This window comes from Oreochromis niloticus, linkage group LG19 (assembly GCF_001858045.2).
Source record: "Oreochromis niloticus isolate F11D_XX linkage group LG19, O_niloticus_UMD_NMBU, whole genome shotgun sequence".
Taxonomy (NCBI): Eukaryota; Metazoa; Chordata; class Actinopteri; order Cichliformes; family Cichlidae; genus Oreochromis; species Oreochromis niloticus.
The window spans coordinates 16871463-16890452 of NC_031983.2; the positions used below are offsets into that span (position 1 = coordinate 16871463).

The window sequence follows — 18990 nt, forward strand, 5'->3', positions numbered from 1 at the left end:
CTCTCCTTGGCAAAACCTGCTCCACATGGCACAGGTCTGAGGTTTTGAGACCGTCATTTTCTCAATGAAGCTATCCTGTGCAAACAGCACCCCCTGTCGACTCCTGTCTGTAAAGACAGGTGAGAGGTAACAAGTTGAGAGGTCGGCTTCAGCTTGCTAAACGTTAAGGCTGATGCTGCAAGTTTGTGTTTTAATAGTGAGTAAATGCTTTCGTGTAAAGCGAAGCTGCCTCGGTTCCGTGGTTAGAGCAGCAAATACTTCACAAAACAAAGCGTGTGCGAGGCAGTTTCAGTCGGTGTTTTACCGGCGCCAGCTCTCGTGTTCTGGCGGAGCTCCTCTTGCTAATGTTTGCTAGTTAGCTAGCTGCTAGTATGTCGCAACCCAGCCTTTGGAATTACCGGAGCTAACGTGACTAGCACACCCGCATCGGTCGTTGATTGTGAAGGATAAGCACGAAAGGTGGGTTTGTTAAAATTGTATGTTTTTCACAAAACTCGATGCATTAGCCATCAACATTAAAAGTCTAGTAGTTTACCTCAAGGTAGCTTCTCGTTTAATAAATGTAGCAGTTAGCGTGTACGTTGGGAGATCAGCTGTTCTGTAGCCAAGAGATTATAAAGGCAGTTTGTGGAAAACATCAGCTTAAGGCAAAGTGGTGCAAATGATGCTTGTATGGTTACCCCTACCTAATAATGTGTTCACCGTAATAGAGCACACACTGTCAGAATGTAAACATTAGCTTCTCCATTAGCCAATCCATTTGATTCTACAGTATCTCCTCGTGGATTATTTGCATTAAAGGCTGCTGCTAGGTCAATATTTACGTAGCAACATTATTATTTACAGATAAAATATGGCACAATTCTTAGCTGAAACTTAAATCTAGGCTAATCAGGGCTTTCTTTCTTCCTTACTTACTCCTTCCTTACTCGCCCCACCCTGGAATAGTGGAAAAAGTATGGTACGATAGATGGTACATTAGCTACTTTTATTGTTGCTTCAAAGGTGACGTGAATTGCTGTGAGTTGCTCTTGGATGATATTAGTTAAGAGATATCGTAGTTTGGAAACACAGGTACCCAAAGTAACTGCATATCAGTTTCCTTTTCAGGCAGCCTTAGGGGTTAATACATTTCTATCATTTCAAAACAAACCAGCATATACGTAGATTTAATCTGAGGCGATTGAGCTTTCTCCTTATCTAAAACAAAGACTTGCTTAACATGAGATAGTTGCTATAGTTATTAATAACACTGCTCTACAAAAACTTTTTTTTGTTTGCTATTGGGCACCTCACACCTGCTTTTTATCTGTTTTTTTGTTCTTGTTTTTTACACTGATTTCAGAAGTACAACCAACTTGCGTCAGGTTTTTGAGATACACATCACTGATGTTTTGACACTTTTGAATATCAATATAGCAACACAATATCTGAAATTTCAAACATTTCCCCTACAAAATAGTTTTAATGTGCGTACTCTGATAATAAACCAGAACACAACACCAGACAGACGCTAAAGCAAATTTCTGACTTAGCAAGAACCAACAGTAGTCGCCCATTATGCTAGGATTGAATTTTCCCTGATATCAGTTTATTTCTCGATTAAATCTTTCATCCATGCTCATCGCTGATTTGGTGGGGGAAAAAGTCAAGATAAGAACGTAAGAAGTGCATCTAAAGTGACGTTCGGCAGTCATTAGCTGAAATGCCTTTAGCATGTTATCCATAAGCTGAGCACAATTCTCTGCTCTGTGATTGCCAAGAAAATTATGGACAACCAGCACAAAGGCTTCCCATGCTGCTGATTCATTTGGCTTCTGAACTCATTGTCAAGCATCATTTCACCAATTTCAGGAGCAACAAAAACACCTTCCTTAATTCTGACTACATTCTTCTTAGGACCAGACTTACTTCCTAAATGCTTAGAACATCAGGTTTTCACATTTGAAATCACCAAGTAAAATTAGTTACAGTACAAGAGAAAGAATCCCAGTAGTAAAATGGTAAATTATCACTTTGTCCATCCCTGTTCCCTTTCCTTGCCTTTGGTTCTTGCATCTCAGTCAATCCCTTCCCTTTAGGGGTCACCTGCTTCATTATCTGCCTCATTATCTGCCTCCCTGTCAACCTAACCATCTCATTGCATATTCTCAGATTCTTCTCTGTGGTCCTCCTCTTTTCCTTCTGTCTGGCAGCTCCTTATTCAACATCCTTTGTCCAATATATCCACTATCCCTTCTCTACACAAGCCCAAACCATTTCAGCCTCTCCTTTCTAACTTTCTCTCAAATCTGCTCGACCAGAGTTGTGATTAAATAAATTTATACTTCGGCCTGAATAGTTTAGTGTTTGTGGAAGCAACTCTGTTGTCTTTGATTACCTGTTTGGAAAACACTTTTGTAGCCTTGTATTTTAAATTTATTTCTGTTTTTGTTTTGTTTTTTTGCATGTACAAAATAGTGCAGTTAATTTACAATGTGGCATAATGTTGCAAGCTGCTTGCCACACCTCTTACATGTGGTGCCAAAGAAAGATGGGGAGGACAGGAGCCAAGTGGGCACAAAAAAAGAGAGGCGAGCAGGACTACTTAATGTCTTCCTCACCTGTGTGCAGGAAGTATGCTTGCAAAGAATGTGGAAGTTGATTGACAAAAAAATGGTTTTGTCACTAAAGTTTAAACCAGATTTTCCATCACATCCTCTTTGACAACAGCCACCAGCTTCCTCTATTAAGCCTTCTATAGTCAATTTTGTTTTTCCAGGAGCTTTTGTCGCATTTCTGATACAACACATGTATCCTGTGTATTGATTTTATGTTTATTATCTCCCCTTGCTACTTTCTTTTTCTGCCCTTAGAGTGAATATTTTGGTCCAGATTTCACAATGATGCAAATGAATTTCAGTAGAAGTCAGTGAAACGTTCAGAAACCGGTTTCTGAAATTGCAAGGTAAAGAAATTAAATCAGTTTCCTAACTTCTTGACATGTTTAATCTTGCCAAGTTACTCATTGAGTTTTCTAAATCAGTACCTGCACTTAAATCGTTACCATTACCCCTTTCATTCCTCCTCTTTCTGTCTCTGTCTCTTAACACAAACACACACCACTTAAGCTCATTGTTTAGCCTCGACATGCTTGACCTGTTCACTGTGATTTGCTCTGTTGGGATGTCTGGTCTTAGCTCGATGCTAGGAATGTAAAATGAGTGCCAGAAATTTCAAACTTGAAAAGTATGTTGTGCTTTGTGTGTGTGTGTTTTGGGAAATTATTTCAGGATCATTACTATGGTGATTAAATAAATGTTAAACCAACCAAGTAGACAGGAATAAATCAAACTCACTAGCCCTGCTGGCCCTGGAGTATGAAAACAAGTTTCCCTGGATGCCTTGCACAAATAGTGTTACCAGGCCCCATGTGTATATGGGGCCAAGCGGAAGAAAAACATGTTTATTTAACAATTTAATTTTCATAATTCCACTCAGTTTTCACATCCCTGGCTCCAGGTGTGTCAGGCCTTTTTACTGCATGTATGAATAGCCTTGTCTAGTTGTTTCAGCAGCCACCCAAGGGTGTGTGTTTTATTTGTGTGTGCGTGTGTGTGAGTGGAAAGGGACGTAGCCTAATTGTGGCAATTGTGCTGAGCAAGCTTGTTGTCCTCAGCCCTCTCATGCTTCACATTTTCCGTTGTTAAAACCAGCAACCCTTAAACCCTAAATGCCAACATAATCATGCACAAACACTCTTGGATTGCTTAAATGCACCTTCTGCCACTTTGGTTTGATGCCATGAGACCTGCTCTGTCATGATGCCGCAGAAGGTGTCAACAAGGGCAGGATGATGAAAGTGTTGGGGAAGGTAGTCTGAACCAGAAGCCTGTACGGTCATAACAGTCATAACAGTAATTGAGGTGTAAAGGTGAGAGCTGAAGTTCACATAAGAGAGGAAAACACCTGCTGGAGAAAATTGCTCCCAGTAGCACGAGCTCAGAGATGCCAGCGTCAGCAAGGGACTTGCTGTGCCTCTCCATTTAAACCTTCATCTTCTTAATAGTAATTGATCAGCTTTAGGGCTTAACTTTAAAACTAGTAAGTATTACAGATTATAAGGGTTTCCACGCCCTTCTCTGTAATATACGCAAATCATGTGGCATGGCTTTTTCTCATCGAGCATCAAATCAGGTTTGCTGCCAAGCATGCAAAGGTGTAGCACATCAAAAATATTTGACTCTTAGGTTACTTGCTTACGTGCAGTTTTAGTAGGTAAAAACTACTAATACAGGAAAGTGCGTAATGTCTCAACTTGCCCAACTTCAATAGGCTTGTTTGAGATGAGCAAGGCTTGCGTGGAGATGATCACAAGCGATCCCTTGGAATGTTTTCTGGTTAGATTTCTGTCCACTGACTCAGTCTGAAATCATGCAAATATCAGTAAAGATAATCTCACAGTATCTATGTGACTGTACCTTGTATTGGTTTCCACCAAAACCTCGGGGTGTGGTGGAAAATGACAGGCTCCGTCTGATCAGCAATACAAAAACATTTCTAACTCTTTTCGCTAAATTAGTCAGACTTGTTTATGTTATCTTCTTTGCAGTCTGATAGTTCTCGTCTACAAAATAAATATTACAAATGTAATTATTTTTATATTTATTGGCACAAAAGCTTTTTTCAGTAAAATAAAATAGCTTTTCCTTATATACCTAAATTCAGCACATTTGTTAGAAGAAAAAAATATATCTTTTTAAAAATTGCACCAAGTGAAGTGCATAAAATAGTCTTTCCCTTCATTCATTGTACCTGATCTGAATAAAACTAATAGCAAAGTGCTTGACAGCCGTGAGATCCCTCTATATTTCCCCAGTAGTGTTTTAGATACGGCACTGGTATTTCCACTTTAGAAAAATAATTATGTGCACCCTCCTATGGAGTGTAATATGGTCTTGCCACAGCTACGCGAGGCACTTTCAATCAAAAGATGGCCCGCATCTTTTGACCAGTATGTTAAACCTTTTCCTGAAGCCATCGTTACGCCCCGTGTTTGGTTGACCCTTGTATCTTTGCCCAAATGCGACTGTGTTGGTGATTTCACTGCATCATTGCTCACTTTTATGGAAGTTTGAGTTGAGCAGTATTTTTCTTGACCTGCCTGCATTAATTATACTGCAGTTTGTGCTTTGTTTTCAGGTGGGTGAATAAGTTACTTGTGTGGTTTTGCGGTGCAGACACAACTCTACAGCACTCTTTGCATATGATTTGTTCCTGGTTAACATCACTTGCCCTAAATCTGCAAATTTCCGAACAGCAAATGACGATTCAATTCGAGGGAAAAGCTCTTTGCCTCCTGCTGTGCCACACATTTGAATTTTCTTATGTATCTCTCTTTTAATGCACTTTTACTAAGCCCATCTAGTCCAGGAAACCTGAAGCTACACAGTGCAGGGAACAGCTGTGATTGGCTCATGCAGGCATGTTAATGTAGCGACCACTTGATTTGCTTTTACTTTCTTTTGGCGGGACACACATTTTCAGTGGCACTCAATCATGTTCCTTTAATTGTGAGAAGCCAGCATCATGATTGAGATTAAAATGTGATTAATTGCGCAGCCCTACTGTTAAGATACGCATGGACTGTGTACAAGATTGTATAGCTTCTACTTTGCTGTTCTTCCTTTTTTTTTTATTTACATTTTTTGATCCGTTTACAACAAAACAATAGGTATAAAGCTAGTGCCAGCTACTCTGAAAAAAATAGAAAGCACACTGTTTTGAGGCTTGATATCTTGTTGTTTATCTCCTGAAAAAAATGTGCAGAGACCTCAGATCACTGTGTAGATTTTCTTTTCAGGCCAGCTGTTTTGTAAATGTAATCTCTGCATCTCTGGCTGCAAGATAAGGAGAATGAGCCTCACAAGTCACAACAATATGTAAACTGTATACTTAAGGACTGACATGACACAGTGTTGCTCCTTCACTATGACTGCCTGACAGATCAATAATGAACTGTTGTTTTGTGTTTATCTATTCAGATTAGTTGAAGTAGTATCAGAAGGGATAGTACCAGCAATCCAGTTTGGCCATGACATTTATTTTTAGCAGCAAACTGGTATAATGCTTGCTTTCATCATTATCACACTGGCTTTGTGAATAGATCACCCTAGAAGCTTTTGTAAGACAGGTTTAGTTCATCTTAAATTAACCAACTATTTTGTATTTGATTGATCAAAAGACACTGGTCTACATTTTGTCTTTTCTTTTTGAAAGGTGTTTTTTTTTTCCCCTAAATAAATATTGAATTGTTATGTGAATGCCTTGTGCAATAATAGGTGTTTAAAAAATTTCAGGCTTATTTAGCCTTTTCCCAGGCTTTGGAGGAACCATACTAAGAAATACATGGAGGTCTCCAGTCTTGGTACTAATGCTGCATTCAGTGGACACTGGGAATCCACTGTTATCTCTCCCCAGGGAAAAAAATCAAACAAACAAGCCTTATTAGCTCATCTGTTTCTTCAGTTAAGTGATGGGGGTTGTTATTCATAAAATGGCAAAAAAGCAAACCAGGAGGCAGCCAAGAAATTACATAAATCAGGTAAATCCAACAAGATTCCTGATTACATTTTCTAAATTTCCACTTCCGATGTGCCATTAATGCAGCATAAGAAGGTGCAACAAATCAGGTGGAACAAAATGAACAGGAGAGGGAGGAAGATGGCAGTCAAGCATCTGATCTTGAGAAGGGGTGTAATCAGGCAAACTAAGTGAAAACACCTGTGTGAAAGTTTGCTAAGCACATTCAACTTTCAGTTACCATTGGAAGCTGACATACCTCTCATATCTCTGAAAAGACAAGGGCTGAATTAAGTCCCTTTTACCTTTCGTTAGAGTGATGCGATTGTTCTTGAGCGTTTTGTTGGGATTTGACACCATTACAAAGTACATACTCCATCAGGTTTCAGTTTTGTTTGCAACCATGTGAATGACAGTTTGTACATGGGCTTATAATGACTTCCAAGGATAATTTTCCTAACACAATAAAATGTAAGTGTGGTTTATCAAATTTTCCATTAGTTCGTTATCATGTAATGTTTTAATGCTTCCCGGTAGCAGGGTTAGTGGGTCAAAGGTTCATTAGTGGCCTACAAATGTTCTCCTCGTGCCTACATGGGTTCTCACCGGGTACTCCAACTTCCCCTGACAATCCAAAGACAATGGTGAATGATTGTGTGTCTTTCTTTGTAAGCCATGCAGCAGACTGGAGAGCCATCTATGGTGTACCCCACCTCTTGTCTTATGGTAACTAGGATAGGTTCCTAGTTACCCCACCCTCACTTGAGACCCTGAATCTGATAAGCGGAGGAAAAATTTTACAATACAATAAAGTTTAAGTGTGGTTCAACCAATTTTTCCATGAGTTTATCACCATGTGACGTTTTTAATGCCTCTGAGTAGCAGGGTCAGCGGCTCAAAGGTTCAATAACAGCCGAAGCTTAAAGTGCTAGTGGTTTTTGTAATTTCCATTGTGAAGTTTTTAGTCTTGCTTCTTTTTTTTTCAGCTCACACACACAAATGAGTAAGTGTCCCTGTCTTCCAGTACATGTACAGTATTGTGGAGAATTTGCAGCCACTTGTCATTTCTTGATATTTTGTTTCCAAGTAACCAGTCCTCCTTGTAATTTCTAAAGTAGTCAGATGTGGCAAAAGTACAGACATTCTGTACTTAGGTGGAAGTATAGATATTGGTATTAAAAATATTCTCCAGTAAAAGCTTACTTATTAGTACTTATTCAACAAGTGAAAAGGTAGAAGTTCTGAAATGTACTCAAAGCAAGAAAGTAAAAATTAGCTCTCTGGAGGACATTCTACCATCTATTTTTGTGCAGAGCTAACTGAACCTTGTGCTATATTAATGCAATAATAAAATAATATTGGTAGATGAAACTTTATTTCAGTCTAAATTTTAATTCTAGTGAATGCACTCAGTTTGAATCAGTTATGTAGAATATGAGCAAACAATTGGAGGAAAATAAATACATTTCTCTGTTTTCTGCTGTTTACATTCTAGAGGGTGACTTTACCTTTAAACAGGAAAATGAGTACAGTTAGGGGTTAAAGTGGGATTTGGCACATGGGGGAACCCTAAAATCAGTTGTAGTGGCTCAATGTGGGGAAAATAGTAATAACTCCAGCAGATTTTCTTAATGTACAGGCTGTGATTAGGTGATCTGGGCCACTGCAGCTCTGAGGTTTGCTACTTTTTGTGGATTTGCACAACTGAATTCAACAAGATATAAGCACATATCTCATGAGTTCTCTTGGCATCCTCTGTGATGACCGTATATTGTGCATGTTATTTTTATACTAGACTGTATGAAGTTGGTATGAAGGTGGAATTGAGTGAATGAATCTAAGCATCATCATCTTAACTTCAGGGTCATCTGTGCTAAACTTGAGCACCACAGCCACTGTGCACTAGTCACACACAGTTCTTTGCCTAAATCCATCACGGTACGGCAAATCTAAATTGTTTATCCTGCACTAACCTGCAGAATATTTTCATGCAGCTTTTGAATAACACAAACTTAGCATACCTCAGTTTGTTTTGTAGAACGCTTCACAATATGAAAAATCATTGTTTCACATGTACAGATAACATCTGACATAAAAAACATCAGGACTTGCATGTAAGCTTTAAATTTCCAGTTGATCAACTATCATGAGCAGTTATTACCTTTAAATATAATCTCTCTTCTTCCTCTCCTGTCCTGTCTTTCTCCATCTCTGAGTAGTTTTAGTTCTCATTCTCTCCCCTGTGAAATATAGCAGCTGTAGCTTTTAGGTAGCAGGCATACTGTGACAAACTGCACAGAAACAGTTTGTGTGTTTGCCGATGTTTGTTAAGCTGATAGAAATTTTGCATCTGAAATTACCTGCCCCGTTAAAAAAAAAAAAGTTACTCCCTTTATACTCATTCTTCTTTCTTGGGGCTAGCTAAATGCTGACGTACCACAACTGCAAAAAAAAATTATGGACATCTGCACTCATTCCGGGCCCACTTTAACCCCCTGACTATAGCACCCAGTTTTGCCTCTTTGATCCCTTTTTATGCAATGTCCCCTGGTGATTAATACACAAATAGGATTGGCTTTCATGTTTTACTGTTTAGGTTCAAATGAGTTTGCTGTTTGAAGACCTGCAATGACATGAAATAATAACTCCCCTTAAATTTTAAACCAAAAACAAGGAGCCTGTCCTGAAATGTAGGGAGTAGAAAGTAAAGATATTTGTTTAAAAATATAGGAGTAAAAGTAAAAAGTTGTCAGAAAAATAACTGCTCAAATAAAGTACAGATACCTAAAAATTCTAAGTAAAGTAAGGAAGTATTTGTACTCATTACTTCACACCTCTGAAAACAGTCTTTAGGTTCTTTACTTTGGAAATTGGCTACTTTTTCACTCATTTCATTGAGCAGATCATCTACTAATCAGAAGATTGGTGGTTCAAACATGGAAGAAAAGTACATTCTGTGCATATCCAAGTTCAACGAACTTTATGACACAGGTTTACATGCATATGGGGACCTCAGATGTGAAAGGGACTTAATTACGCTTGGGCAAGATGCGGAACCCCAAATTGCCCCCAGATTCGTTCATCAGAGTAGGAATGTTCAAGATTCAAGAACTTTATTGTCAATACAACACAGTATACAGCATACCGAAATGCTGTTTCACCCCAAGCCCTCCATGGTGCATTTATAAGACTATAAAATATATCTCCAAGAGATATAAAATTAGGAATTACAAATAAATAACTTGCTAAATTTTGATACAATACTAACTGTACAATAAACAAAGACAGGATGGAGACAATACGAAGTGCTATAGGTATTGAATACCAGGTTCAAGTTATGTTAAATAGAAGGGCACATAGCTGTAAAAAAAGTGCTTATATTAATTGAATAAGGCATGTTGTCTAAAGTGCTTTGAGTCCTAGAGTAGAAAAGAGCAGAAAAGTACTATATAAGAACCAGTCCATTTAACATCCAGTGTTTGCCTCATCAGAAATAGTCTCAGTGGACTGAACCAAAGATCACTAGCAATCACTGGAAAAATCAGTGGCAATCGATCTTATGGCACCTTTGTTCAAATAGTCATCAGTTTGGAAGTTAAGGAGAGAGGTACAACAGCAAGCAGCTACAGCCATCTGTTAAACATGGTGGAGGCTCTGTCATGGTTTGGGTATCTTGACAAAACTGATGGGATTATGAACACTGAAAAGGACTGTCAGGTTTTCCATCGTCCATTATACAGCACCATCTGGAAAACATCTGACTAGCAATAGCTTCATTATTAAGCATGACAGTGAGCCTAAGCACACACCCGATGCAGTAAAAACATACCTAGCATTCCTAATCAGTTGAGACTTTCAATGTAAGAGTATCACTTTCCAGGCTTTTTTGCTTTCAGTGGCTTAACACTCCATATATTGCCATATTGATTACATCCAAGTTCCTGTTACAATATTTTAATTTTGGAAATGGCAATGAAGCTTATTCTGTTCCTGATTATACTTGAGTGATAGTTTAAGATCTTCATTCAACAAAGCCATTTTATTAAGAATAACAAAAGGTTTCTCCACCAGTACATTCAGTGAATAATTCCAAAACCACAACAAAACGTGATTTAGTGACTGTGCACCCACAATCTGTCACCCACAGAACAAAAGGTTCCCCTATTTACATTCCACCCTAGGAATGTCTGCCCTGGATTTTCCACTGTTTGTGGGCAAATATATTAAAAGAGCAACAGAACTGCAATCTTTGCTTTTGGCGAGACCGCTAAAAACCACATTTGTTTCATATTATCGATGTTCTCCTTCTTAGCTTCTTTCCATAGCAGAGATCCAAGTCTGGAATACAGTGACTGTCATCATCCACCCACTTAATAAAACAGTGTTTCTTTAAAACTGTTATGTTTATTCTGGATGGACTTGTACTCAGCTAATCTTGTCTTGTTCATCTCTTGCAGATGGCTGTGTCAGTGCGGGGCCTGTACTTTGTGGTGACCCTGTTTTTGGGTAGTTTCTTCGGGAGCGTCTTCATGCTGGGGCCAGTTTTACCCCTCATGTTGTTGTCTCCTGCTTGGTACCGCTGGCTCACTGATCGAATTGTGGCTACCTGGCTCACCCTACCTGTGGTGCGTACACCAGCTTACCCTTTACTTAACCTGCTTCTGTGTGCGACAGATGGTCTTAAGTTACCTGTGCTTAGGCTGATGAAAATGTGCCTTATCTCTTAATTTGTCAAAACTACACTTCATTTATTCCAATTATGCCTGAGAACACGGCAGAGGTCTTGTGTATCATGACTACAACAATTGATGATCGTACTTATTTTCTTAGAAAAGAATCAACAATTTGCACACTGCAGAACTCTAATTTCTATGTATTAATGTGACATTTTGAACATACCTGCTCGTTATCAGATGAAACATAAGGTGGTGCCATCTAAAATCACCTGTGGTTGGTTATATGATCATGAACAATGGCAATAATATCCAATCAGAACCATGTCTTATTATCTTCTTATTCTTTTGGCTCTCTTTTCTGCTTTTCTTTCTACCTTACCTCTTCCTAGTTCCGCCTTCTTACTTTCTATGATTTTTCTGTCATGATTCTCGTTTCCTCTTTATCTGTCACCCTCGCTTCCCTTTCGGTTCTTTTATGCTCCCTCCATCCTTGTCTCTCTTTTACAGTCCTTGCTGGAGCTAGTATTTGGAGTGAAGGTGGTGATAACAGGTGATGGTTTCATTCCCGGAGAGCGGAGTGTGATTATCATGAACCACCGTACCCGCCTCGACTGGATGTTCCTTTGGTGTTGTCTGCTCAGGTACAGCTACCTTCGTCTGGAAAAGATCTGCCTCAAGGCTGCGCTTAAGGCTGTTCCTGGCTTTGGTGGGTATACAGTGGGTGCCCTGCCCTTTCCTACACACAAAGACACTCGTGTACACTTACACAAACTATAATGTAATATATGCTTTGCAGGGCAAAGAGGTTTACTTTTACTGAAAGAGGAGATAAAACCATTAAGTCTGACTTGGCTGAATGTAAATATAAGAGGAACAGTATGATGTAAAGTTAGAGCACCAAAGTGTTATACAAGTTCAGATCATACTTTAAGATGTTAGCCAGTTTACCTTGATAAGCAGACATGTGACGACTTAATATTTGCTTTGCAGGTTGGGCAATGCAGGTTGCCTGCTTCGTCTTCATTCAGCGTCGTTGGGAGGAGGACAAGAAGCATTTGGAGAACATGCTGGACTACTTTTGTGACATCAGAGAGCCCTTGCAGTTGCTGCTCTTCCCAGAAGGCACCGACCTTACCGGTGAAGTGTAAACCTTGCAGCGCTTAATTCATTCATGGGGCGGTCTGTCTATATTTCAGTTATTACTCTCAAAATGTGTTACCCGCCAGTCAGCTTCCAGAGTTCAGCGTAGCGCTACACCTTTTGCACGCCTTTGCACTCGACACTGTTATGCAAACACAATTTCAGAGTGATAAGACATATCTAAATCTCTTGTCACTGTCATTTCTGCAAGAATGCTCTGATCTCTCGGTCTAAGCAAGAGTGACACTTGTGCCTAAAGGCCCCTCAGATCCCATTTGAGCCAGTCAAAGTCCTGAGTAGCTTTACTGGGAGAAGCTTAACTCCATTTACATATCATGATGTCACATTGAGCTGAATGTACTTACATCATAATTAGCCAGTAGGGTCTAAGTATTACTTTACAGTTGGTGTTATGTTTGCACCCTTGTGAGTGTGTTTGCACGTAAGCCTCTTAGACTTCAAGGTTTGATTTGACGCAAGAAACAAGGGGATATATATACGGTATGTTGACTTCTTACGTGGAAGTTCATTAGTCTTGCACTGCTTATCCTAGAGGCATACAGACCAAAGGATCAAGGTCAGAGCAAACTTTTTAATAAAGCTTTTAAAACTGAAATGCGTAAGAGACTGTGTAGGAATGACAAACAGCTTTGTTTAAGAGAACAGGTGTGATCAACAGAGCTGTCTGTTGTCTGAGTACTCTGTCTGAATTTGCTTCTTGTTGCATAATATAACTTATGAGTCATGATATAGTTTACATGTTCCAGCAACAAGTTCCCGAGGAATGTTTGGCTAATAAATAGTCACCTTTCCTGTGTTTATGTCCTCACCCCCCCATGGATTTTTATAAATGGATAAATGTTTATCTTTAGTGGGTGTATTAATGAATCTAATCATATCCCGTAACCCATGTTGTTATTGTTACTTCTATTTTTATAATAGTACACTGGAATTTTTTGATTATGTATCCCCATGATTTTGGCTGTTGTTATTATTAAGGCTATCTAATATGCAACAGTTGATCTTGTCCATGATATTTTGGTCTGACGGTATAAATTTCATTGCAAAGGTACTCTAAGTTTAATAGTTTTTAAGGACAAAGTCAAAATGAATACAAACAGACAGCTAATACTCCTAGCATCTTAAAACGATCCTTTTTTTTTTTTTTTGTGCCTACATAAAGGTTTATGCACTCTTCTTAAAACAGTCATATGATACAAACTTAGAGTCTTGATTGCATCCCAGTAAAAACATTTATCCTGGAGAGAATGAGTAACATGATATGTTTTTACAGAGTTTTTACTCGAGTTTTACGGTGTGTGTCTTCTGCAGAAAATACAAGGGCAAAGAGCGACGCGTTTGCTGCACAGAACAGCCTGCCGAAGCTTGAGTATGTTCTTCATCCCCGCACTACAGGATTCACCTTCATTGTGGACAGACTACGAAAAGGTCAGCTTTGAAGGACATTAACAGCTTCTGAAATTATCTACATTAAACACGTGACTGATTTACTTGTAATAGACACGTTTAGGATAGTTGGCAGTCGGACAGTGTAATGTGTTCACATGAAAATAACCAGGACACAAAGCCTGTCACGAGGACGGAAATATTTTATCTCTAAAACCAACTGAAAATGACATGCTGCTACGATGACTGTACTTATTCCACTGACGCTGTTCATACAAGGAGGGATTATACCTGTTATTCTTCAAAGTCTCAGACATATGCTTCATCCTACTGCCAGTCATTACAGCTACCCGATATTCTCATATTTCTGTCTGAGCTCATCCTGGCAGTCCTCCAGAGGTCTTAAATACCATCTCTGGTCCTGCTGTCTCACCCCCCCCCACCCCCACTGACCCTGCATGCTCAGCAGTGACACAGACTCTCCAAGCAGGTGTTGTGAAACACTGTGATATCATCAGACTAAGCCAATTTTCATCTCCCTTTCTTTATGCCACTGACTGACATACTCATGCTGATCATGTTCTCCCTGTTCGTATCCACTGTGCCCCTCTAAGCTCTATTTTTACTGTGAGAGCAGGCGCTTGCGGGTGTCATCCTGTGCTTTTGGTAATCTATTTCGTTCCCCCCGTGTATACAAGGGCACTGTAGATCAGTGATGATGGTAGTTTTGAAACAGCGAGTTACTGGATAATTGGATAACTGAGTAACGGGGCCAGTGAACTAGTGTGGTTTTGTAGGAGAGATAATAATTCTCCCCGCAGTGGCTTGTCTTCATGTCTAAAAGATTTACCGTTTGTGGGTCTGGATCGGAAGTTGAGTTTTTCACGGTTTTAAATGAATTTGCTTTCATCTGTTTTCTTTTTTTAAAATAGTAAGTAGTGTTATTCTCCCATTGATCATTTTAAATTGTGCTTATTTTTTACTTTTTTCCCAGGTGACAATTTGGATGCCGTCCATGACATTACAGTCGCCTACCCCAAGAACATCCCACAGACAGAACGCCACCTCGTATCCGGCCATTTCCCGCGTGAGATCCACTTCCATGTCCGGCGCTATCCGGTATCTGCACTTCCCACCTCTTCCTCTGACTTAGAATCTTGGTGTCGGGAGCGCTGGGCCGACAAGGAGGTCCGGTTGCGGGACTTTTACTCAGGGCAGCCCCGCGCCTTTGACAGGGATGGCGTTGCACGTGTGCCACCCTGTAAGTCAGAGCTGCGAGTTACTCTGATCAAAGCGGCCTCGCTGCTGTATTGGAGCAGCTTCATTGCTCTGTGTTTCACTGGCCTGTGGCTCTGGGCTCCTTTCAGGCTTTACTTCCTGATCATGGTTGGAGTGTACATAGCTCAGCACAAGCGCTTTGGAGGCCTTGAGATGCTGGAGATGGCCTGCCATCGATACTGGAAGTCGATGTCTGCTGACGTCAGTGAGAACAATAAAGTGCTAGATGGAAAAATGAAGTGAGGAAATACAGTTGTGATGAACAATGACATGTTACCACCTGTACTCAGCAAAGACTGAGGACTCATTTGTCTACACTTGTTCAGTCCAGTGAGCTAAAGGATCCCATTGTGGAACCTAGTGCTCCATGCCTTAGAAAGACAAAAATAAGTGCACCCACGATGGTATGCATGGCTTCAGTGGAAAGAGCTTAGCTTTCTGGGGGGGAAAAGGAATGTTAACCATATTAAACTGTGTTGGGTTTAGGGAATTCATCAGACATGATGTATCACTTGCCCTTTCTGTGAGTTTTCTTGTATAGTCACTGTTATTTAGCTTGCCGTTTGTCCGTTTTTATCCGTTTCATGTAGTTGGTGTTTATCATGGTTTGTTGTTTGGGACTTCGGTATGAACCTGTGTCAGAAAATACTGCTGTTGGTATTTGTCATACTTGTTAGATATTCATATTTTTGAAATTTATTTTATTGTATGCTGTAATAATCTTTTTAATCATGAATGGAGCAGAGCCATAGTACAGAACGTGTATGTATGATGACTTGACTTCTGCTAATATTCATATTAGCACTATAAGATGGATTATTTAAATCAGTCAGCTTCTGTTAGAAGTGTTCAGCAAGGAAAGAAAAGGACAGATGTAATTCCCAGAGAGTTATTAAGGCACATATGAGTAAAACTGTTTACTTTTAGTGGGTATAATTACCCTTTTAGCCCTTGATCCTTAGCCTATATGGTGGTTTCACTGTATATGTCTCAATTGCTCAAGTCAATATGACAATGCAGCTTTTCCATGTAAACCCAGCAGTGAGAAAAGCAAACGTCAACTTTAAAAACAAAAAAGCAATCAAAAGCAAATAGTCTGTCATGTGAGGAAGCAGTAGATCCCCATGTCAGTGGCAGGGTTGCCTGTAGCTATATTGAGGCAGCACTTGTATTATTATCAAAATTAAAGATCCTACTGATAAGTCTGGCTTACTGTAGAAGCAGATGGGCTTTGTGCCCTTTCTGGGGATGAAGAGACGCCTTGTAGAGACAGGATGTGGGTGGTGCTGGGGTGGAAGAATGTCCTGTTGGGACAACGTTACCCCTCAATGTGCAGGGTGGCACAGAGAACCAGACTTGGAGTGGAAAACTGGCCCTGAACTCAACCTAATCCAAAAAAGCCCTGTAATGCCCACCTCTGCTGGTATCCCTCTCCAGGGGACTGGCATTGATGCGCCAGCTAAACTCAATTAGCAAATGACAGCTGAGAAAGCGACTCCAGTTGTGCCAAAAAAGGAGTGAAATTGAAAGAAGATTGAAGCAGTTCTTCAGCCGCATGTTTCACCTCTTGTTCTCCTTGCCTTTGCTCTCTGTTCAAACCCAATTACATTTTTACTTGAGTGAGTAAAGGAGCATTTCGAAGCATTTTTGAAGGTTTACAGCAGTTTCTGTAACACTGTGAAATGTGTGATCTAGCTGACGGCTTCAATCCACTTTTGTAGTACTAATCTGTCTGGCGCACAACAAAGTCGACAATGGGGTCTTTTTTTTTGTTTGGTTTGTGCAAATCCAAAGCTCCTCGAGTTTATGTCAAAAGGGGCTGTTTCTAGTCACTGTGATATATTTTTTTTTTAACAACTCGATCATCAGCATGTTAGTAGTTTACCAAACATGGTACTATCTAAGTGTTTTGTTTTTGTTCTATCCAAACCATTTAAAATTCCCAAACCAGCTGGAAATCTGTCTCTTTCACCTGTGCTGTTTTGTGTTGCCCATTTTTACATTTCCTTGTCGATGCTGGACCTCTTTAAAAATCACTGTCCTCAGGTAAACGCAGTGGACACTGTTATGAGTCAGTCTTTTAAATGAAGAGATATATATCTAAATAAATATGCTGTATCAACCCACTGATGTCTCCTATCATTTTTTTTTTTTAAAGTTTAGGAAATATTGACTCCCAACTTAAGTAGTAATGGAGCTTTTGGTGCCCCAGTGTCATGTGATCGGCAGTTTCATTCATTGCATTTTTTTCCACTGCAGTCCTTTAATCTTGCATGTCCTGTAACAACTACTGTATTGCAGTGGATGACTCAACAAGACCTTGGATGCTCATATTGCACAACACTGAGGATGGAAGACCGTCCTGCCTTGCGCGTTTTGCGCACATACACATACATGACACACACATTCTAGTCTACCATAGACAGCCAAAAAGGTCAGGAGCTTTGAAGGTGAAGTGCAGTCGCCATAGTAACTAATGTTGACTCCCCTGTCTCCTGGCAACAGTATGTGGAGTGATGTCAGTGGAAAGCATGCCATTTTCTCCCAGTGACAGAATGATGTCACTCCTTTTGTGTGTGTGTGAAGAGAGAGCTGGAAAGAAAAGTTTATTTCTATATTATACATCTCTGCTCTCCTGTGGGCATGGGAGAGCGGGCGGACACATCCAGTCGAATTACAGACAAAAAGTGAGGACATACTAAAATAGCTGTCTGCGGATGATGAATCATTGGCCAATTACAGATGCATTTATCCACCCACTTTTTCTCTTGCCCCACCCCTCACCCCTCCCTCTTCTACCTCTTCATCCGCTGTATCTGAATATAACTTCAAAATTGCCCCGATGGGTTTGACAGTGGGTGGAAGGAAGATGGATGAGCCGCATCGGCTATCATCTACCTTTTTTCTCTCAATTAGATTAGCTTCCAAAAGTCGGACTCTTTTATTAGCACAGTACTTTGATGGATATGTAGGAGGCGCCTGGGGTCAAAGTTTTCAGGAAACTCAGTATCCCAAATGTTTCCCCTAGAGCACTTGTGCAAATAGAAATACAGCCATCTTACATAAAGATTGTCACATTTAGACTGTCTATCTAGTTGCATGCAGGCTAATAGGATCAAGACAGTGTAATTATCCTTATCTAGCCAGATAGCTTTTTCAATAAAGACTGCAGCAGACAATCCAGAGGTTAGACACAGCCGAAGTCAGAGACTACTGAATTATAAAGTAGCACAGTGAGTTCTCTGGAGCTAGGAGTCTCCTCTTTGCTTCTGGTTATATCCAGCTTTTAAATGGGTGTAAATAGCTGTGAAAACTAAAGCCTCGCACATCCATCAAAAAATGGAAAACAAGCAAAAATGATGGGTACGGAAATAGCTGTGACCAGAAGAGTTTATAGTGTTCAGCTAACTTAATTAATATTTGTGTGAGCTGAGTTTAGTGCATTGTGCCTGCAGGAGTGACTGCAGAAAAGCAGACCTGTTGTTGATTCCACCACAGTGACACAGACCATTACAGACACACCAACAAAGAAGCCCTCCTACAGGAGCTGAGCTATAAATATCTCTACAGCGGAGATGCAATATTAGTGGGTGGATCAGAAGTTAGTCGTCACTTCCTATTTATAAAGCAAATGCAGTCAAATTTTACATCGTGGGTGATTCATACCGAGTGGTGAATAGCTGGGATTAAAATGGGACTCGTTTCGATGTGGTCCATTCTGGATTTCCTTTTAAATGACATTTTCTCTAACGGTTAATTAAATATTTTCAAGTGTTGGACATCTAATCAAATATATATCATTTCTGAGTTCTCTTATTTGTTTTTATCTGCTTCAGGGAATAACATCTCTAATATGTCTTGCCAGACTGCAGTGAAGCTCTACAGATCTTGCCAAGCAGGTTTACGTCAGAGGCAGGCAAGGGATTCA

The 18990-nt window shown here is 39.9% G+C and overlaps 1 protein-coding gene across 2 annotated transcripts; it reads left to right on the forward strand.

Annotated features, from left to right (window-relative positions):
- Positions 1-121: 121 nt before the first annotated feature.
- On the forward strand, positions 122-17188 carry lclat1 (lysocardiolipin acyltransferase 1). 2 transcript variants are annotated; one of them, XM_005477186.4, is made up of 7 exons: positions 122-459; positions 2856-2947; positions 11019-11186; positions 11745-11943; positions 12228-12374; positions 13710-13826; positions 14779-17188. In XM_005477186.4, exons 3-7 carry the CDS (start codon positions 11019-11021, stop codon positions 15303-15305), a joined length of 1158 nt encoding a protein of 385 aa, XP_005477243.1. In that variant the 5' UTR covers positions 122-459; positions 2856-2947; the 3' UTR covers positions 15306-17188. The 2 variants fall into 2 exon arrangements, with proteins under 2 accessions (XP_005477243.1, XP_005477242.1); XM_005477185.4 differs by lacking the exon at positions 2856-2947.
- The last annotated feature ends 1802 nt before the right edge of the window (positions 17189-18990 follow it).